Source organism: Egretta garzetta, unplaced genomic scaffold (assembly GCF_000687185.1).
Source record: "Egretta garzetta isolate BGI_Z169 unplaced genomic scaffold, ASM68718v1 scaffold220, whole genome shotgun sequence".
Lineage (NCBI taxonomy): Eukaryota > Metazoa > Chordata > Aves > Pelecaniformes > Ardeidae > Egretta > Egretta garzetta.
The window spans coordinates 2,156,586-2,178,339 of record NW_009258414.1 but is presented as its reverse complement, the minus strand read 5'-3'; the positions used below and the strand labels follow the sequence as shown (position 1 = coordinate 2,178,339).

General features: G+C 47.2%; 1 protein-coding gene across 1 annotated transcript in view; it reads left to right on the top strand.

Moving 5' to 3' along the window:
- ATP11C (ATPase phospholipid transporting 11C) overlaps nucleotides 1-21,754 on the top strand; it is a 58,514-nt gene that overhangs the window by 15,108 nt on the left and 21,652 nt on the right. The window contains exons 2-19 of the mRNA XM_035898546.1: nucleotides 548-667; nucleotides 2,532-2,621; nucleotides 7,306-7,386; nucleotides 8,405-8,512; nucleotides 9,102-9,230; nucleotides 12,361-12,464; nucleotides 13,142-13,192; nucleotides 14,067-14,131; nucleotides 14,743-14,824; nucleotides 15,193-15,343; nucleotides 15,997-16,194; nucleotides 17,108-17,266; nucleotides 17,465-17,622; nucleotides 18,514-18,585; nucleotides 19,481-19,554; nucleotides 20,256-20,359; nucleotides 20,947-21,128; nucleotides 21,681-21,754. Coding sequence (XP_035754439.1) covers nucleotides 548-667; nucleotides 2,532-2,621; nucleotides 7,306-7,386; nucleotides 8,405-8,512; nucleotides 9,102-9,230; nucleotides 12,361-12,464; nucleotides 13,142-13,192; nucleotides 14,067-14,131; nucleotides 14,743-14,824; nucleotides 15,193-15,343; nucleotides 15,997-16,194; nucleotides 17,108-17,266; nucleotides 17,465-17,622; nucleotides 18,514-18,585; nucleotides 19,481-19,554; nucleotides 20,256-20,359; nucleotides 20,947-21,128; nucleotides 21,681-21,754 — 2,002 coding nt within the window. The remainder of the gene's footprint in view (nucleotides 1-547; nucleotides 668-2,531; nucleotides 2,622-7,305; nucleotides 7,387-8,404; nucleotides 8,513-9,101; nucleotides 9,231-12,360; nucleotides 12,465-13,141; nucleotides 13,193-14,066; nucleotides 14,132-14,742; nucleotides 14,825-15,192; nucleotides 15,344-15,996; nucleotides 16,195-17,107; nucleotides 17,267-17,464; nucleotides 17,623-18,513; nucleotides 18,586-19,480; nucleotides 19,555-20,255; nucleotides 20,360-20,946; nucleotides 21,129-21,680) is intronic.

Sequence of the window (21,754 nt, the reverse complement as noted above, 5' to 3'; positions counted from 1 at the left end):
TTCCATCACCCTCCGTGGGGTCCTGGGGTAAAGCCTGGAGCCGCTGTAGAAACCCGAGGCTGAAGGGCTCTCCAGGTCAGGACTAGGAAGAGATGTGCAGAAGATAAATTGTATTCCTAATGGCTTGAAGTGCTGATAAAGATATATTCTCCTTCAGGAAGGAAGAATTGCCTGGCAAATGGGCCCAGGCTGCAAGTGTGGGCAGCAGCAGCCATCCTGCATAGGGCAGGAGCGTGGTGGCCATGAGCAGTGACCTGTCCCCGTGGGGTGTAGGGTGGGCTGTGGTCCTGGGGGGACGGTGGCTGAGCAATGGTGGAGACCCCGGGTTGCAGACTCGGCATTGTCTTGGTTTTGCTAAATGACCTCATGTGCGCCTCTCCGTTCTTCGTGCTTTTGCTGGGGCAGAGAAGTGAATTTTTGAGGTTCCTGCTTCCTTATTTCCAACAAACAGCACGGTGCGTTGAGAAGCTGGAAGCTACTAATGCAAATATTTGACTTTTTTTTGAGCTAAAAGCTAATTTTTTCCCTTTCCTTGTTGCTCCAACAGTGTGCCGGGGAAGAGAAGCGGGTTGGTACGCGCACCGTGGTGGTCGGGCACCGTCCGGTTTTGGAAACAGATGCGTACGTGGCACAGAAGTTCTGTGACAACAGGATCGTCTCCTCCAAGGTGAGCTCACTCCGCTCCTCCGGGTGCATCGTGCGCGCGTATTCCCTGCTCGTGTGTTCACCCTGGTTTTATTTGACAGTTGCTTTTGAAATTGAGAAACTCCAAATTCCTCGAGGATGGATGCAAAGGTCCCTTTGCCAGTAGAGCAGCCTGGTACACACACTTTGCACCGCAGCTCCAGTCTTGCTATCAGTCTTTTTTTTTCTTCCTATCAATCCCAGGGGTAGTGCTAGAAGTTCCTTTCTTCTAGGCTGGATGAGAGCAAAGCACCTTGGTTCTGTGGGTTTTTTGGGGTGAGGGGTGGGGTTTTTTTAACGTTTCCTGGCATTCCCCTTTCTTCATAAGGACAGGTGAAGTGTGATACAGCACAAATGACAACAACTCAGATTTGCAAAAGGGAGTGGGGATTATTTTATAACTGGACAGAAAAATACAATTTTTTTTTTTGTTTTGTTTTGTTCCATGGGTTTTTCCTCTCTCGAGATAGGACGAAAATAACCATGCTCTGTTTATCCCCTTTGGATGAAAGGGGAAACATTCGTATGGTATTAATGCAGCTTTTGTTTATGGTAGAAAACTGTGATGACACCCGTCTGCCTTCTGCTTAGCTTTTTTCCGTGACAGTCATGAAGCTATTTCAAACGATTTGAAGCCAATTTGAGTAAAATATCAAACAAGTGGCATCCCATATTGTCAACACAGCTGGATACGTATTACGTTGCTTAGGGTTCGTGATGCTCAGTGTACAGTTTTACTGTACTTGAGCTGTAAGAGGGTTTTTTTTTTTCCCCTCTCCTTTCTTATACAGCTCTGATCTTATCTGGTTTTATGTTTCTGAGCTGTCTGAGTTTATATTAGGGAAAGTTTTAAGTTTAACCATGTTTAATTCATGCACTGAATGACATTTCCCTGGCGCCCGAGGGTCCTTCGGAGAGGACACCTTCCCCTGTTTCAGTTCCCTCTCTGACAAAATGGCTTGGTTTAGCACTAATTTTAATTCCTCCCTGATTTATTTTTGAATGTTGTGTCCTTGCTCTTTTTTTTTTTTTTTATTTATATTTGCTAGGCATGGAGTCTTCTTACCTGACCAGTCTCTTTTCCTAATTAAGTAGATGCTGGTCTTGAGATTTGGCTGCTTATTTTTCTTTATTTGAGGCAGACTGCAAGAGCAGATATTAGACCCGTTATTTTCCAAGTTGTTCTTAAAGTCCACGTTTTCCAAAGCAAATGATACGGCAGCCACCTTAAAATCGTAGTGAAGCACAACCTAATAACAAATTTGCGTGGGCAGCATCCTTTTGTTTTTTTTTTTTTTTTTTTTTTTTAACGGAAGAGCAACTCTAGGATGGTTTTTAGAATTTGTTGAGAAAAAAAATTCTCCACACTGTGCGTTACCTCTTCATGAAATCATGTCTCTACAAATCTAGAAGTTGTTTGCTGAAACAGATCCTGTTGTTTTTATCTTCTTTTACCCTTCACCATCTCCAACCACGTGGTTTGGATTATTTTGACAAAAGAGAAATAGTTGCCTACTTTAAAGCAAACAAACAAAAAACCCCCGTGTAACAGAGATGCTTCCAGCTGTTCAATGAAGCCGCAGAGAGCGCCGGTGCTGGAAGCTGAAGCAGGAGCTCAGTGGCATCTCTGCATCCAGCTGGACCGCGCTCCTGGATTTGAAGCAGGGACCCGGCCCGTTGCCTGGAGCGCGCCGGGGTTATTCGGGCACCTCGAAGCGGTGCTCCTCGCCGGGCTAAAGGGGGAAAACTCCTTTCCTGTTTTGTGCGGGTATTTCCCACTTTGTAGCTCGAGTTGCCAGCCAGCCCCGAGCCTTGGTCTGTTTGTGAGCCCCCCTCTCTCCCCGCAGTACACCCTCTGGAACTTCCTCCCGAAGAACCTTTTTGAGCAGTTTAGAAGAATTGCCAACTTCTACTTCCTCATCATCTTCCTCGTGCAGGTAAGGGCTTTTTTGCCACGGGTGGGTTTTATTTACGTACTGATGGTAAGCACAGCTTGAACAAGAATTGAGGTTCAAAACTGACTTTGGTGCTTCTAAGTGGCTTTTTATTTTTAATTGGAAGCTGTGTTATAATTCTGGCACACCATCCAAGGCATAATAACAAATAAAATATTTGGGCCTGTCTGAGATGATGTTTGAATGACAATTAAAAAACTATCCTAACTCTTCAACTGTTAAGATCAGTCAGCTGATGAAAATACATTTGATGCTACAGAATTAAGATCTATTTTTTGTCATCTCTGTTACTTCTGCTGCATAACTATGTATTTTCCCCAATTATGTTCTATTTGTGTATCTTATTTACAGTGAGTTTCAAGGGAAGGAGGGGAGATAGGCTGTATTCAGTAAAATTCAGCAAATGCATAGCATGAGCTTTGGGAATGTGAAGCTTCAGGAAGCTGTGCCCTACACAGATAAAACAGAAAATTTTATACGTGGGCAAACTTTTATTGCTCTGCTTTGTGGTTTTGGTTAAGGAGTAAATCCTGAGCTAACCTGAATAGTCGTTTGCTGTTCTGTCAGCCAAGAAGAAAAGAGGGCTGGCCCAATGCACTGGAGCGAAGGGACTTGGGGAGAATCACTGCAGTGCATTTACTCGCCTTTTAAATCTTGTGCTCGGGTCTGGGGCTCAGCAGGCAGCCTGCTCTAGGGCTGAAAATAGGCATCGAAAACTCTACCCCAGCCCATTAAACGGCACCATGCAGCGACCGCAAACAGCCTGCTTCCAGATCACCTCGCTGGGGTTTTGGCGTTCAGGTCTGGGGTATTGCTCTCCTCTTGGCCGCACGTTCGAAAGACGAGTGCCTAAAATGTTTTGTCCTTACAGTGAAGAGCTATGGCTTGGAGTCATTTTGGTGGCTGCTGCAGAAACGGGGGCTCCCAAGATAAGGGCTGAGGATGGCTCCTCCTGGCAGCTATACATTAAAAGGCCAATTTACCCTGACATCAGCTGGCTCTTCTCCACCACTTGATTTCACTGGCGTTGCTCCATTTTGTCAGAGTGAATTTGTAATCGGCCTTGAACTGAAGCGATGCCTCGGAGTCGGGATGTCCTTTTTGTGTAGCTGGCCATTCAGCGACACGGCATTACGTTTTATCTACTGGCCCTCTGGCCGTGAAGAATACGGGATATTCCTGATTATACTTACACAACGGGTTGCAGTTTAGCTGCTTAGCCATGTTAGGCACAGGGGTGTGCAGGTGAGAGAAAAGCCTTGCTATTCCTTCTTGGTTTTATTCTCTGATTGCCTCTAAAATAAAGAAGCAACCCTCATGCTCTATTAGAGGAAAAAAACAAACCCAACCGAACAAAACCCACCCTGACAGCACTGATACACTTACTGCCCTATAGAGTAACTGATGGCCCTGGGTGCTCATTTTTCTGGAGATGTCACTTGCCTTAAAAAAGCACTCGGAGCAACTCCATTCATTTAAAATATCCAGGGTTATACCTTGATAAATGGCATCTATAGCTTAAATGTTGGTGCTTGTCTTTAAATTACTTTAAATTACTAAAATTGCCCTGTGTGCCACATTAGGAGCGAAGTAGCATGGCGCTTGGGGAATTGCCTGGTGCATCGGCTCTCCCTGTTTCTGAAATGCTTTATCAAAATGTCTGTTACTCTGGGACTCCAAATTCAGCTCTTGTTTTAGAGAGAGGAATTGAGAGTACATGCATTAAACATAAAACACCTATCAGTGCACTAAAGGGATACAAACAGCTGTTTCTCTGGTTCCTCTATTGCAATGCTCAGAGGAAACTTAGAGTAAACTCCTGGTGGAAGCAGCTGGCCTGGAGTAAGCGTAGTCCAAGTATGTTTGTACGACAGACCAAGCTGATGGTGGTAAGCTAGTTTAGGAGATGCCAGGAATTAAAAGTGTCCTTTTTGATTGATGGAGATGACTTCTGGACTGTGGTCTTCAGCCTCCTAAACAATTATAGAATCGTTTATGTTGGAAAAGACCTTTAAGATCATCAAGTCCAACTGTTAACCTAACCCTGCCATCCCACCGCTAAGCCATGTCCCTAAGCACCTTGTCTGCCCGGCTTTTAAATACCTCCAGGGATGGAGACTCCACCACTACTCTGGGACTCCAAATTCAGCTCTTGTTTTAGAGAGAGGAATTGAGAGTACATGCATTAAACATAAAACACCTATCAGTGCACTAAAGGGATACAAACAGCTGTTTCTCTGGTTCCTCTATTGCAATGCTCAGAGGAAACTTAGAGTAAACTCCTGGTGGAAGCAGCTGGCCTGGAGTAAGCGTAGTCCAAGTATGTTTGTACGACAGACCAAGCTGATGGTGGTAAGCTAGTTTAGGAGATGCCAGGAATTAAAAGTGTCCTTTTTGATTGATGGAGATGACTTCTGGACTGTGGTCTTCAGCCTCCTAAACAATTATAGAATCGTTTATGTTGGAAAAGACCTTTAAGATCATCAAGTCCAACTGTTAACCTAACCCTGCCATCCCACCGCTAAGCCATGTCCCTAAGCACCTTGTCTGCCCGGCTTTTAAATACCTCCAGGGATGGAGACTCCACCACTTGCCTGGGCAGCCCATTCCAATGCTTGACAACAATGAGTTAGGAAGAAACTATTAAGCAACAGGGGGATTTTGTCACTTTTAGGTGGATCCAAATTAAGCTATTGAAGTCCTAAACCAGCTCAAAAATAGCTTCAAAGGAGTCTGCCTTTGTGTTCTGGCACATTGCTTGTGTGTCCCTTTGCCTTCCACCGGCTGCAAAGGGGAAGAGCAGTACCCAGCCACAGGATGCACAGGGAGTGCGATCTCCAAATACACAAATGAGTTGTTTTGGGGACTTCATCTAATATGTGCGCTCATACATCTATAATACAGCATTTGTGTGGACAAAAATCGTATTGTTTAAACAACTACAACTGCATCTCGTCCAGTGCAGAGAACTCGCTCGCTGGGCAGCAGGAGAGTCCTCTCCCTTGCCCTTATCGGCTAAAAACCGAAGTTCCTGTTGTATTTCCAAGGTCTGTCCAATTTTTGCAAGACAACTTTTGGCTGACCGGCCTGAACTTCAGTGATGCCACTCCAGTGAGTGTCCATCTCACATGCTGTGTCCATGTGACGCTTGGCACCGTCCTTGCTCAAGGTTCTTCCTCCAAAGCGGTTTCTACCGGACTTTCAGTTTGTAAACGTTTCACACCCATTTGAGTGAGCCAAGGCTTTGTGTTCCTGGAGATATTTATTGTGTTTATCTTGGTTTACCCTCATGCTACGTAACCCATATACCACTTACCTGGCTGCTTTTTGTGGTGTATCTCTTCCGCTTCAATATCTTCTGGCTCTTCCGTCTTTGGGTCCAACAGCACAGGGTTAAATTGCAGCCTACGGCATTTCATAGAGTTAAAAATTTCCACGTAGCTTCCTCCCAGCTGATAAGAGCAGTCCTGTCCTTAACACAGCATTTTATGGGCAGCCTAAAACAATAAATATACAGATGCTGCTGTTTGCGAGCGTGCCAGGGAAGCGCAAACAAGAGGAGGGAGACAAAGTGGCTTTGTGGGGACACAAAGCCTTTCTGCTGAGCTTCCCCATCCCTTTCATCACAGCCCTCGCCATCTGCCTCTCGTGCTCCCGTCCTCCCCGGGGATGGCAGGAAAAATGGCCAATTTTGTGTGCCCTGGTTTGGAAGGTGGGGCAAGGGCGCAGCTTTTCTCCCTCTTACGTTATTGCCTCCCGGTTATGAACCTGTTCTGCCGTTCTTACCCTTCGGGCCAAGTCATGATAACAGTCAGAAGAAGCAGTCGTTTCCCACAGCCTGAAGGTTTAATTAACGATGAAGGGGTTTGGTCTTTGCTGTGGTGCTGGCTCGAGCGTCGCGCTGAGCTTGGGAAGAATCCAGCTATCCACCCCAAGGCCCTCGTGCAGTCTCTGTGCTTAAATTGTGCTCTTAACTCCACATTTCAGAGCTTGTTTTACTGAAATATTCATGTTCCATTCTGCAATATATTTCCTAGCTAATTCGGGCTGATGTGTGTTATTTTTAATCTGAGTGTTGGTGGTTTGAGACGACTGGTACTGTCCTCCCTCTTATAACCAGCCGTGTTTTAGGGTTCAGATGTGCCTCATCTTCACTGCCAAAGAGGAGGAACAGCCCTCCTGTGGCTCAGTGAGAAATGAAGGTGTTTTTCACTTTATGCGTTGCTGCGGCCTTTGCCCCGTCCTCCTTCCCTGCCTCGGTCCTCTCCAGTACATCCTGTGGTGGGAGCAGGCTTGTTGGCACCCACGCTTTGAGCTGTTGTGTTTATGTAGCCCATTCTCAACAGCCCGCTCATCCACGCTTTTACTTCCCACTAGTGCAAGGTCAAATGTAGGTTTTAAGCTACTTCTGATAGGGTTTTTCCCACCTGAAGGACATCCGTCAGTCTTCAGGAGGAGGGATTGTTTTCTTCTCAAGGTGGAGGAGAGCACTCCTGGAGACATCTGTGCCCGACCTTCTCGTGTGCCCCTTCCTTTCCTCCCTCCTCTGCTGGGCTCAGCCCTCAGTGGGCTGAGCACCCTTTTCCCCCCATTACCAGAGGTTTTTGTTTCTTCTGCTGCCTGAAAACTGGTTGTCAGCAGTACATTTGGGTTTTTCTCTCTGCAGGTGATAGTGGACACCCCAACCAGCCCGGTGACCAGCGGCCTCCCACTCTTCTTTGTCATCACCGTCACGGCTATCAAACAGGTACGTGTGTCAGTGTGGAGAGAGGAGGATGCTCGTTGGGACATGTGGTAGAGCAAATGATGAGCGTGTATTTGAACGTACTCAGAAGTTGCCAAAATAGGCTGGTAGGTTTGGCGAATCCTTTGGGAGATCAGACGCGCGTACTGCTGCTTTTCATGAGAGGCAGCGTGTTGGGTTGTGATTATTGGTGTCTCTCTTGTTTTGGCAATGTAAAACATCTCTGTGTACTGCTGCAAGCAAGCCGTCAGGGTCAGTAAAGGCTACTGCTGCAGATCTGGCTGTACTTGAATTTTTCTTCTCTTTTTAGAAATGCTGTCCGAGTCTTTGCAGGGTGCAGAGACGTGCTCCAAATATAGCCAGCGCTCTGCTCCCATGTTGGTAAATAGAAAGGACAAGCTCTGTTCAACCACTCAGTTAGTCCCGAAAATATGTAGTCCTCATCTTCTTGTGGTGTTAAAAGACCTTTTTCCTCCCATTGTACGCACACGTGCCATTTAAGATTTCCTCTAGAGAAGGATTCAATAATAAAAGAAGTTTCTTCTGCAGGGGCCAGAAGGGGAGAGCTAGAGTAAAATCCATCTGCTTCAGATCTGAAGGTTTTATTCTTTCAGTGAGGACTGAAGAGGAAGAGTCTTGTCCTGCGTTACCATAGGAAAGAGTCGCAGGGTGCAAAGTGTATTATATTATCAGCCTGTTCTTGCCAACGCTGAGAATAATAGAAACATTTTACAGTAATTTAGCTGCTCGTTGCATGCGTTGCATATAGATTATTTTTGTGTGTTATTTTAATCTGTTCTGAATCTGTCAAATATGCATATGAAGCTTTTAAAAGGAATCGATTCAGTCTGAGCTGCTGTGGTTGATGTTTTGTCAGGCATGAAGGAGGTCTGAGGACTGCTTAATTTATTCATTTTTTAAAATCTTTCCCTCTCTCTCTCTCTCTCCGTCCCCGCTCACCCTCTTTTGTTAGTTTACTTGCTTCGTTACGAGTTTGTGTTGCCTGTGTTTGTGTGCCTAGGGATACGAGGACTGGCTGAGGCACAGAGCTGACAACGAAGTGAACAAGAGCAATGTCTTCATTGTCGAAAATGCAAAGCAAGTGCAGAAAGAGAGTGAAAAAATCAAGGTAACTGTTAACAGAGAGCTCAGGTGTGGTTATGGGATGGGAACACGCGGGCATGCGGCGGGGAGGAGGACGGACCGCGGTCAGAGCTGCCCCGGCGTCCTCGCTTTCGGAAGAGATGCTTAGAGCCGTTCCCGGTTAAGGAGCGAAGCTGCCTTTGTTCGAATGCTTTTGAAAAGCTGCCTCGCAAGAGCTGTACCGGGGCTGACAAGTGACAGATCTGTCAGCGTTTTGCACTTCTCTGGGACAGGCAGTCCTCTTCTATTTCCAACTCTCCCAAGGACACCGGGAAAGTACGCTCGCTTTGACGTTAATTTATCACACCACGCTTCAGACAAGTACAGAGTCTTTGGCTCCATCAAGATTTAGCAGAGAAATAAATATTAACTCTGTCACACGGGCGCCTAGAGCTGGTGCTGGGCTGGATCAACCCCTTGGGCTGTGGAGCGATGCTCGGGGACCCATGCACCTCCTGAACCCCGATTTCCCTTTTAGCCAAGGTGATTTCTCTTAGGCTTTGGGAGAAGCTAAATCTGTAACCATCTAATAACAACCGAGAGGGCTTTTCAAGTAAACATTTCCTTTCTTTGAGGTTGGAGACATAGTGGAAGTGAAAGCAGATGAGACCTTCCCCTGTGACTTGATATTTTTGGCCTCAAGCAGCATTGACGGGACCTGCTACGTCACTACAGCGAGTCTCGATGGCGAGTCCAATTTCAAGGTTTGAAGCCGGTGCTTGCGTGGGTTGGGGGGGTGTGATTAATTGGAGGATGCTCCCACGGAGCCCATCCCCGTGGCCACGTGGCTGCATTTAGAGCTCTTCCCTCCGTCTGCTCCCAGTGCGTCAGCACCGAAACCCCCTGGGGATTGTTTCTTTTCTGTTTTGTCTCCAGCAGCCATTTCTGCTGGCGCTGCCGTAACCCGTGTCGATACTTATTTATCGATGGAGCTTGGCTGCCGTATTGCCCGTCACGGGAAGCGTGTTAATGCTTCCCCGCTCCTCGTGAGGTCCGGTGCGTCGGTAAAGCTGTGCCTGCAGCTCCCTCAGCTCCTTCCCAGTACCTGCCAATGCGCCTGCTGCTTAACCAAGCTTTTCCAGGGAGGTTGGGGACTTTTTGAGGCAGTGTATCTAGATTCATTTGGGGAATTTTTTCACTAGTGTGAGAAAAACATCAGTTGTTGTTGGTTTGTTTTTTTTTTTTCCCCTCTCCCTTTCCCTGAATCAAGCAGTGAAATTTAATATTAGTCTTGCTCAGGATGAATCTCCAGTTTATTTCCTTTCATCTCTGCCAACAACAACAACAAACTTGGATACATCAGGAGACATGAAATGCGGTTGCGCTCGTGTTTGATAAGCATTTATACAGATACCAGCAACTGCAGTAGTAAGACTGGAAGATACTTTAAAATGTCATGATGCACTCCGGCACGCTCTGCGGGATACCACTGTAGATGTGATCTGTATTGCATGGGGTCTGTGGCTCCTCTCTTTTTGGGTGGCTGTTAATCAGTACGGGAAATCTCGTGTAGGAGTGCTGGTGCACATTGCTGGTTCCACTCGTGAAAAGGACTGGAGCTTTGAAGTGGCTTGAGGCTAAGAACAGATAACCGTGTTAAATGGGCAATTGCTAATTTGTCAGGTGCGTTATGTGCATGGGTTTACGTAACTTTTGCAGAGTCTTGGCTGTTACTAACTTTTGAGTCTGCAAGTGCAATGCTGGATTTCTATATCAAGTGCTGTGGTGTTCAAGAAAGATGAGGAACTCCTAGAAAGAGTCCAGAGGAGAGCAACTACAAGGGACTGGATGATAAAGGGACTGGAGCATCTCCCCTATGAGGAAAGGCTGAGGGAGTTGGGCTTGTTCAGCCTGAAGAAGAGAAGGCTGAGAGGGGACCTCATCAACACATACAAATATCTTAAGGGTGGAGGTCACAAGGATGGAGCCAGACTCTTTGCAGTGGTGTCCAGTGACGGGACAAGGGGCAGTGGGCACAAACTGAAACATAAGAGGTTTCAGTTGAATATGAGGAAAAAATTCTTTACTCTGAGGGTGACAGAGCACTGGCCCAGGCTGCCCAGGGGGGTTGTGGAGTCTCCTTCTCTGGAGATATTCAAAGCCCACCTGGACGATGTCCTGTGTAACATGCTCTAGGAGAACCTGCTTTAGCAGGGGGGTTGGACTGGGTGATCTCCCGAGGTCCCTTCCAATCCTTGCAATTCTGTGATTCTGTGTTTGTTTTTTTTTCCCCTGGTTTGTGTTCCTGTAGGTGACTGGGAGCTGCCTCCTGTTTTGTGATGAGATGAAGCTGAGGTTGAAGGGGAAAGGGGGAAATAGAAAAGCAAGTGCTATTTCTGGAAGTAGGTCTAACATTAGGAACCAGGCTTTGCTGCGAAAGGAGGGTGAGGGAAGCATGCTCAGGGGCACACAAAACCTCACCTGCACTGATATCTGCTGCCTGCCTGGTGGGGATTTTTCTGGTATTTGGGGCACATCAGGTTGAGGTATGGAAAAGATGCCTGGTCAAGTGAAACTGGAGCAGAACTATAAAAGGGATTTTGTTGTTGAAGTGCGAATCTTCGGTCATACATTATCTAAAAGATGTGTTTTCTAAATACATTAAGGGACCAAGGATATAAGTTCGTGGAATTGATTAGGAGGTGGCTTTGAAGTATCACTCGGTAATGGCAGGGTGTCCGTGGTGGCAGGAGCAGCGGATGCAGAACCCGCACGAGGGTTGGGTTTGGTACTGTCCACTGCAGGATGGGGTTTTTGAGTTGTGTTTCACAGCAGCTGTGATTTATGCCAGAGATGTATGCATGTGTGTGTGTGCATGCATCTGCTCTCAAGACAAAAAGCCAGGCAGGTTACCAAAACGGCCCCAAGGTGGGCATCTACCATGTCGTGACTACAGCGTGTGTAAGTAACGGCTCCTCCCAGGGTGCGCAAGGGTGGGGGAGGACGCGAACGTAAGGAGCGGAGGAAGCTTTTTAATGGATTTGTTTATGAGGATGGGTTAAGGCAGCCTGCCGCGCAGCCTGCCGTGACTTGAAGCTCCGAGTAGCTCCTATAAATAGAGCCTGGAAGGCAGCGAGCGCATCCGTCGTGGGCTTTCCAGTTAATTGCGAGAGATGAACCTTCACAGCAGCAGCTGCTAAAAATAGCCTGGAGTCTGCCAGCGCTCTGCCTGATCCCTGGGCGCTGGAGCTGGTGTCTTAATTACCTTCAGGAGCGGGCGGGTAGGTGGTCCTGGGGAGCCCCTTCACCCCGGGGGTACCTGCAGCCTCCCACTCCCCCACCCCAGCCAGGGCAGCAGCAAGTCCCCAGGATAAAAACAAGAATGCTCTGCTTTCGGCGCACGCCTCACTGAACAGAAACCCAGCAGCTCTTCCCTGCCATGGGTTCTCTTGAGCTTATTGCCTTCTCTCTTCAGCTGAGAGATGCAACGATAGGACAAGGGGGAATGGTTTGAAGTTGCGCCAGGGGCGGGTTTAGGCTAGACATTAGGAAAAACTTCTTCACCAAGAGGGTTGTCAGGCTCTGGAATGGGCTGCCCAGGGAGGTGGTCAAGTCCTCATCCCTGGAGGTATTTAAAAGGAGGATAGATGAGGTGCTTAGGGACATGGCTTAGTGGTGGGATGGCAGGGTTAGGTTGAAGGTTGGACTCGATGATCTTAAAGGTCTTTTCCAACCAAAGTGATTCTATGATTCTATGCTTCAGCTGTTTTGTGGGAGCAGGGCGAGCTGCCGGTGCTGCCAAGCCTTTGCGTGGTGATGTTTTAAGTGAGGGGGTAAAACACGGGGTGTGCTGCTGGGGGCTGGTGGTGACGGTGCCTCTGCTTCCCTGCCCAGACTCACTATGCCGTGCGGGATACCACTGTGCTCTGCACGGATGAAGCCATCGACACCCTCACCGCCACGATCGAGTGCGAGCAGCCGCAGCCCGACCTCTACAAGTGAGTCTGCTCCTCCACCCTGCCTCGTCGCTGCCCCGTGTCCCTGCAGACACCTGAGCGCCATCAGTTGGGGGACCTGAGAAGTTACAGTTCAGCAAAGCGAAGGGCGTTTTCATCAGAGACCGAAAGGTTTCTCAAGGCCGCCATAAGCTGCCTGGCTTCTTCCATACAAAGATGGCAAAGTTGACACCAGACTTGTTCAGGGCTCGGTTTCTTTGCAGCAAAACCTCCCCAGTGAAACGCTTGTCGTGGTGTAATGAGCTGGTTTTTGTCAGCTCAGCTGTAGTAATGGCCCATGTGCATATTCTTAGGCCACTCTACCTTCCAAGTAAGATGCGCTGAGCTGAATGACTTCCAGCAGTAAGCTGTCTTTGGGGTTAAACCCTCAAAGGAGGCTTGCTGGGGTGTGGTGTGCTCTGCAACTGGGATGGGCTGGGGTGCATGGGCAGGGTCAGGTACTGCTGCTTTGCAGCCAGGGGGGCACCCCCAGCCATGGGGAGCCTGTGGTTTCAATCTGTCCCAAGGGCAGCAACCCCTCTGAAGCCTCCAGCTCTCCAGTGCACTCACTGATGTGTTTGTTTCCATCTCCTGCCAATGACTTTTTTTTAGTACGTCTGTAGTAGCTCTTTACAAGGTTAATGTGTTTGTAATACAAGTTTCTCTCATTTTTGTGGCAGATTTGTTGGAAGAATTATCATCTACAGAAGCAACCAAGAGCCCATAGCCAGGTTGGTCTTGCAGCCGCCTCACTGGCCCTCCTCAAAGAGTTTGGGCATCTCCATCAGATTCAAAGATCTGAACTTGTGCTGCCATCATTAGGGAATGGTTGTTTTTCTTTAATTATTCCAAATATATCGTTATGAAGGGAGGCCTGTAGTTAACCTCTCCACTTACGCTCTTCTGCCATCCTGTGATTTGTTTGAGCCCCTCTTGGGGAAGTGGTGCAGGACCACCTGGTAATGTCCTCCCCTGCTGACGGGGAACAAATTTACCAGGCAATTGCAAAAAAATGTGTTGTTTGAGGGAAAGCAGAAACTTAAACATCAATTGGAGTGGTTTTGGGGAAAAAATAAGCAAATAATGTTTATAAGCCATCAAAACCAGATGGCTGTCACCAGAGCGGTGCCAGCTGTCGTTCGTGCTCTGGTGGATCTCCCTGAACCCCAGAAGCAATACAGGGTCATGGGTGGGGGTTTCAGAGAGAAATAAATTCACGAATGCGAGTAAAATAAGCCATCGGCTTTGGTGGTGCCATTGATTGGCCGTGCTGGAATGGACAGGTTTCCAATGCTTTAAAAATCTGTTTCTCATATAAGCACTAGAACATATTAGATCTGGACATTTTGCATTTATGCCTCAAAAGCCTTACTGATAATCCCCCATTAAATTTGGAGCTTTGAGCACCAAAAATAATCTGCGTAAGATGAAATGGAAATATAAGTATGTAAAGAGAAAAACAAACTCAAGCAATGCCCAATTTAACATCCCAATCAAGTCATTGGTTCTAAAGAACGTCTGTTTAGCCTTATAATCTGTCTCTGGGTCTAAATGAAGAAGTTTGTTCTTTGAGTGATGTAACGCTATAACTTCTTTTATGATTAGGTCTTTGGGTCCTGAAAACCTGTTGCTGAAAGGTGCTACCCTCAAAAATACCAAGAAGATTTATGGTGAACAGTTCATTATTATTATTATTTATTATTTTTATTTATTTAAATAGTTCTGATAAATAATGACAAATGTAGATGCTCATCACTAAATCTGGAGAGGGGAAATTACTTCTCTGCTGCCTGTCTGCCAGGGCTTTACATTTGCATTCAGTATGAAAGCTGATTGCAAAGCTGACAGGGTGAAATTAGGAGATACTGGTTGTATCTGCAGGGCTGCCAAGCTGTGCAGGTCATGTTAGTACACCTGAGCAAGCTTTTCTTTTTGCTTGAGATAAGAAGAGCAGGGAGTGGTTCCCAAATCCTTTGCTGGAAATGTGTGCTAGGATCGCAGTCCCAGCCACGGGTGATTGAGGGTGATGGCTGCTACAGAAGACTGACGGTTTTTCTGAGCGTATGTGATCCATAGGATCGTGCTCAGTGCTCTGGGATATATGCATTACGTTACTTAGCAGCCTCGGAGGTTTCGGTAGTTGAGCAGTCCTTGCGTAATGCTTCTTTCTTCAATTGGGATTTGAGTTTCATGTAAACACCGATGCCCCTTATGGCTAAGTGCAAGCTGGGTCCCTCCGGGGCTGCCAGCCCCTTATGAGCCCTGCTTTAATACCCTCTAGGAGTTGCAGTCTATACTGGAATGGAAACGAAAATGGCTTTGAACTACCAAGGGAAATCTCAGAAACGGTCTGCTGTAGAAAAGTGAGTATTTACAATCAGAAAAAAATCTGTAAAAGCTGCTGATTTTTTTTTTTAATGGATTACTTGTACAGAAATAATCCCCTAATCTGCTGCATTTTGTTTCAGATGCTTTCTGATTGCGTAAAAAATCTGTATATTTGATTAAGCATATCTTTCAAAAAGCTGCATCGTTTAGTAGCTTTTTTCATTTAAAAACAAAATTAAGAACTGCTAAAATACGTGAACTGACCCTGAATTATCAGCACTGTCAAAAGCACTTGTTCTATAATTCCCTTCTTAAAAGTAAGGAAATCTTGTTCCTCCTTATTTGTGTGATTTTTCTATATAAAAATAGCTGCAAGAATTTAAGAAAGAAACCTGTTTTTCAGATCCATCAACGCTTTCTTGATAGTGTATTTGTGCATCCTGTTGAGCAAGGCTACTGTGTGCACGACTCTGAAATACGTCTGGCAGAGCAACCCATTTAACGATGAGCCTTGGTACAACGAAAAGACTAAAAAAGAGAGAGAGACGTTCAAGGTAAGTGGATTTGTACTTCAGCACCTCCTCCAGCTTTATTTATTCTGACAGTTTTATTTAACCTGATAATGTCTTCTGCCAGCCCTGCGAGTCCCGTTTGCTCGCTGGAAGTGCCGTCGCTTCCTCTGGGCTCTCCTGCTGTTGACGTTTCTTTCCTGCTGCCTCGTGCATGTGCATGGTGATGCTTGCATGGAGCAGGGCAAGGCATAAATAAATAGTATCTGTTATGAAAATGCAGCAGCCAATTTAACCCGGATCCTTATCTGAGCTTGATCTCTCTTCCAGCTTTTAGCAGGTAAACTTAAATTGCTCCTTGTTTCTGGGGCGTTGAGTTCAGAATGAGCTGGTAGCACTGTATTCTTACGAGGAATATATGTGAATAAAACATCGATTTGGTCACTGTGAAGCAGTGAGAGATGCTCTTGTATTACACCTCATAGATCTGCAGAAGACAATGAGATTTTCTACATTGAAGGAAATTGGAATTTGGCCCTGTATCCTAGCTGTATTCATTTTCAGGTTGTGGGATTTTTTTTTTTCTATTTAACCTTAGAAGCGAAGCTGTCTAAAACCCCCGAGGTGTTGCTACAAACTGCCCCCAAGTTATGCCTGACGGGCACAGACTGCATCATCTTCTCCTCTTTCCATTGCAGGTGTTGCGGATGTTCACGGACTTCTTGTCCTTTATGGTCCTCTTCAATTTTATTATCCCGGTCTCCATGTATGTTACAGTAGAGATGCAGAAGTTCTTGGGTTCCTTCTTCATCTCCTGGGACAAGGAGATGTACGATGAAGAAATAAAAGAGGGGGCATTGGTGAACACCTCGGACCTAAATGAAGAGCTGGGGCAGGTCAGAAAATGCTCTGCTTGCATCTGCTTGGATGAAAATGTGGACGAAAATGTCCTCGCTGATAGAAACCCTTGTTGTGGCAGTCCCTCGCGGTCCCCTCAGGGCAAAGCTTCAGCCGGCTTGGTGGCACTTTCCATTTAATGTGATTCTACTCGCTCTGCGAAACAGATAAGGTTATAAATAGTGCGTGAAAGAGCAGGAATTGGGTCGTGCCAATTGTTTCCATATTGGGGAATATCAGGCGCAGCGCTCTGCGTGTTGGGGTGGTTTGCTTTCACTGCTTCAATTAAAAATTTAAAAATCCTCTGTCTCTTCAAGGATTAACGAAATTGCCTGCCCAGCCATCTCCTTGGGCGTGCAGTGCACATGCAGCCACGCTGCTGCTGGCTCTGCTGGGGCAGTTAGATAGCTCAGGCTTCCCTTTCTTATCTACCTCAGGAGAGACCAAGTGTGGGGTATGAGTAGTGTCTCCTGCCTTTTTATTTTGCTTAAAAAAAAAAAAAAAAAAAAAAAAAATTGGAGTAGCAATTATCTAATTTAAATACAGCACCAAAACAGAGATCCCCCAGAGGAGGCAGCGGCAGCTATATAAGTGTTAGGAGCTATAGGAAAGGACCCAACAAAGAGGATGAGGGGAGAGCAAAGAGCCTGGAAACAGATTTTAAGTCTTCAGGAGCTGCTTCCTGCCACCTGTGAAAAACCGCTGAAAAATGAAGGAAACTACACAGTGGTGTAACTCCCGTGGGGCACCTGCGTGCGTCTTTTGGGGGAGCCAGGTTAAGGTAGCAGCAAAGTAGTCAGCAGCATCGCCACAGATGCACTAAAATGCCTCAGACTTTTCGGTTTTGCGGGGCTCCCTCCCCGGCGCATGGGGCTGGGGTTGCAGCGAGGCAGCCTGCCTGCTTGCTTCCAGGTGGAGTACGTCTTCACGGACAAAACCGGGACCCTGACGGAGAACAGCATGGAGTTCATCGAGTGCTGCATAGATGGGCACAAGTACAAAGACTGCATTTCAGAGGTGGATGGCTTCTCTCAGACTGATGGACACCAAAAATGTACCAAAGCAGAAAAAGTAAGAAATCTCAGTTTTGATGACTGTTAGGGTTTTGTAGTCAGCTCCTGGATGAGTAAATACAGCAGAAGCTGGGGGAGAAAGGGGGATGGCTTTTGTTTTAAAACATGCATGCATATAAATCACAACCGAGTGCCGCGAGGTGGGCTCGGTGCATGGCAGAAAGCTGGTGACGAGCCTTCCCTCACCCCTGCCTAGAGCCGTGAGGAGCTGTTCCTGCGAGCGCTCTGCCTGTGCCACACCGTTCAGATCAACGAAGCAGACCAGGTGGATGGGCTGATAGGACGTCCAGAATGCAAATACACCTATATCTCCTCTTCCCCAGACGAAATTGCTTTGGTGAAAGGCGCAGAAAAGTAAGAATACAAAGATACTGGGGTTTTAATTCTCTCTTTCCTGGTGGGAGGGAGGTGAGGGTTATCTGAAGGTGGTAGACCCCTTTCCCTGGTCCAGACTGCATGTCTCTCTGGGAAGCATGTTGTGATACCAGTGCTGACCTGCAGCCCTGTGGGTTTGAATGAGCTCCCTGGAAAAGGGGATGCTCTGCAAAGGGTCTTCCCTGAGCAGCTTCTCGGGAGGCTGTGGTTTGCATTCACTGCTGAGAGCAACCCCAAGGTGCTGCAGTGCCTGGCTGGGGCAGAGGCTCCTTTGCTGGAGCCCCCATGGCCATGTGTTTTAATCCCCAAGAAATGGAGACCGGTTACAATGTGCATACTGCAGCCAAATTGCTTCCTTGGTGTGGTGCTGAGTTGCCAGCCGGGTTAAACCACGACACCCACCATTGGAAGTATTCAAAGTAAGGTTGGATGGGGCTTTGAGCAACCTGATCTAGTGGAAGGTATCCCAAGTCATGGCAGGGGGGTTGAACTAGGGTTGATCTTTCAGATGCCCTCCAACCCAAACCATTCTACAGTTCTATGCTATTGCCAGCCCCTGGGTTTTAGACGGAGGCTGTTGCAGCTGTACGTACTTGCTCGTGGCTTGTAAATCTGCCAGAGACCCAGGGGACCGTGTCCAGAGGCTCTTGGCGTCTGTGTGCTGTGGTGCTCAGCTCTCCGGGTCATGGGAGCGGTGCCACAACATCACAGCAGGCTCTGCACGGAGCAAGCAAAGGTCTAGCCAAGCTCAGGCTTGCTGACTTCTTTGCTCTCCTCTGCAGTACAGAAGGTGAAACGAGAACGTTGTTAATGTACGATATGTGCCAATGGGTGTTTTCAATGTTGTTCTGTCCTTTTGTTTATTGACAGGTATGGTTTCACTTTTCTAGGACTTGAAAACGATTTCATGAAAATACGAAACCAAAAGAATGAAACTGAAATGTAAGTGCTGCCGGGGCTGCCGAGGAACAGGGCCCTTAGTGCTGCACCAGCTCCCGCCCAGCTTAATCGAGTTTGGTCAACACGGCCGACCTGGCAGGGTCAAAGCTGTTCCACAAAGGCTGTCAGGCTGCCCAAAAACTCCTGTCCTTTTTGTAGAGCGTGACACAGCGAGGTGCAGGCTGGAAGGCTTGCTTGCAGAAAATCTGGTGGTTTTCGCGACGTCTAAATTCACATCTCTTGAGTGCGTGCGGTCCCTTGCATGTATCCTTCGTCCACGCCTGGCTGTGCAGGTTGCTCCTGGGATTTGCGGGGTGGCTGCTGACCGTACAGGGTACTCTAAGCCTAAATTGCGTGATACGGCTCCCTTCCCTGTAACCTTTTTTCCCCCCTCCTTGGCTGAAAATAATTAGATTTCACACTGTGCTTGCAGCTCATGGGACATCTGAGAACCACTGACCTAATCCCAGCGATCCCTGAGAACTTGCCTTCACAAGCAAGTTTCACTTCTTGCTCCCCGTATGGGGAAGCTTCTTATTTAAATGCCAGAGCCGATGTCGGTGCCTGCTGAGCTGCTGCGCAGCCTGGGGGCTCGGGGCACCGAAGGGCAGTGCGGGGACCACAGCCACAAGCTGTAACCCAAAGCTTTGCTGTCTGCTGGGGGGTCTGTGTGCACCCACGCCCTCAGCCCCATGCTCAAAGCAGCATTGGAGTTTTTTACTTTGTTTTCATGTGCAGTAGCTGTAAAAAGTGCATTGCCCAGTGGGTGCTGTCAGTTGTAGAGTGTATTGATTTCTGCAGCTCGTTGTTAGTGATTTTCTGTCTTAAATAGTTATTTTTCTTTTACTGAGTCTAATCCCTCCTCTTTTTTTTTTTTTTTTTTTTTTTTTTTTTTAAGGTACCAACTTCTTCATGTGTTGAACTTTGATCCTGTCCGTCGTCGCATGAGTGTCATTGTGAGAACCACCACGGGTACAGTTAAAACACATTTCTGGACTCCCGCACAAATCTAAAACGCACCCACTTTATTCCTGTACTGAGTGTCCATGATGCCAGGCGCTGTAACCCAGAGAGGCAAAGCTGTTAGGTTTTCTAAGCTGGTTTAATTAAATTCTCGTCTGTGTCTGGTTGGGATAGAGTTAATTTTCTCCATAGCAGCAGCTGGGGGCCAGCAGTAGATAAGAGGAGGGGACAGGGATGGAGACAGTGACCCTTGGAGAGCTCCCTGCTTGCCTGGAACCAGCCTGGAGGTGCAGCCACAGGGGGAGATCTAAGACCTTCCCTGAGCAGGATGTGTTTTCGTGAGGATGGCAGGCAAAAATTTAGAGGTCACTGTCCTCAAATACCAGTCCCATGAGGTATGGGATGCTGGGTTTACTCTCCTCCAAAAGGTTGCCAAGGTTTCTAAATAGGAAAAAATAAACTGCTTTGTCCAGGCTGTTGCTGAAAGCTTGCTCAGAGGCAGGTAGGAACAGTTCACGTCCCAGCTGAGGTCAAACAAGGCTTTGCATGGGTTAGCGCAAGGCCACTTTTGGTAGGCAACCGAGCTTCTAGCAGTTCCTTCTTTAGTCCTGCCAGATTTTCTCCATCTGCATAGTTTGCTGGCTGTTGAATCTGTTAAGTCTTTCTGCGGCTTGTGAATGCTATAAAGACTATTTATAATTTGCTTTTAGGAAAGTTGCTTCTCTTCTGTAAAGGAGCAGACTCCTCTATTTTTCCAAGGGTGCAGCAAGAAGAAATCCAACAAACGAAAGTCCACGTGGACCGCAACGCTATGGTGAGTATGTGTCTGGAATTCGGCTGGCTCCTGGGGTCAGGAAAGCCTTATTCCAAAAATAGGGATGTGGCCTTGCTTTGGAGGGAAGTGTTGAAAATCTTGAGTGCCGCTTCACATTGTTTTGAAGCCAGGCTTCTTTCCTTTTGTGTCTCTTTGGCTTCCAACACTTATTTGACCTTTGATATACGGTCTCCATCACAGTTGGGAGATGCTCAGACACAAGCAAGTTAAAAATAGAAGTAACAATAGCAGGCTGTTTTCTCCAGTGGGAGAGATGCCTGGTCCCTGGCGTGGGGACGCCCGGTCCCAGCTCTCCCGGCTGGATGCACGCTCTTGGCTCTGGTCCTTCTCTCTTACATGTGTAATAAGCATAACCACGGTTGCTCTGATGGGAAGAAGTTATGGTATAAACACAGAGAAATGGGCCTTTTGACTCAAGCCAACAAATTGTCATTGCTGTCAGGGTCAGTGCTGCCAGAAAGCACTGATGGTGGAGAAAAGCACTTGACCCTAAAGTGAGGAGCTGTAGAAAATCTGGTTTTAGGGCGCTTGTCCACTTTATTATTTTCTTTGCCTCCCCCTGCCAGGATGGCTACCGAACGCTCTGTGTGGCATTCAAAGAGCTAACTCAGAAGGAGTACGACAAAATTGACAGACAACTTAACGAAGCTAAGATGGCTCTGCAGGACAGGGAGGAAAAGATGGCGAAGGTTTTTGAAGACACAGAAGCAGACATGCACTTGATCGGGGCTACTGCCGTAGAAGACAGGTAAAGAGGTGACCACCACCACCACCGCCGACACTGCGGTGTCTGCAGTTTCTCCCCGACGTTGGCTCATGGCCCCGACTCGCCGTGGTGGAACTGAGCAGCCAGGCAGATGCTGGAAGTGTCCGGGGCAATTAATTACTCTGTGGCACAACCCATTACACGGTGCCCTAGTTGCTAAAATTGGCTGGTGCAGTAGGAATTAGGATTTATTAATGAAACTACAGAAGTACTCGCGCTTCTAGAGAGTGAATTAAGCGCACAGTGTTAATTTGCACATCAAAACAAATTCCGTTATAGTAACTGCATGTGTAAATTAAACTCTTACTCTTGACTCTTAGGTCTCACAGTATAAAGCAGTGACTTTTTTTTTTTTGCTGCAAATAAAAACTCGGGCTTGCTGACTTCTAATCCTTATTCCCGTGGCAGTGGTCTCTCCAGCACGGGGAAAATCAATTAACTTCTTTTAGGCTGGTATTTCCTACCTGCAAAATAAGGGTTATATGGATGAAGTGTGGGCCAACCTGAGGAGTGATGTTTTGCTTCTGCTTGCAGGCTGCAGGAGCAGTCGGCAGAGACGATCGAAGCTCTGCACGCAGCCGGCATGAAGGTTTGGGTGCTGACGGGGG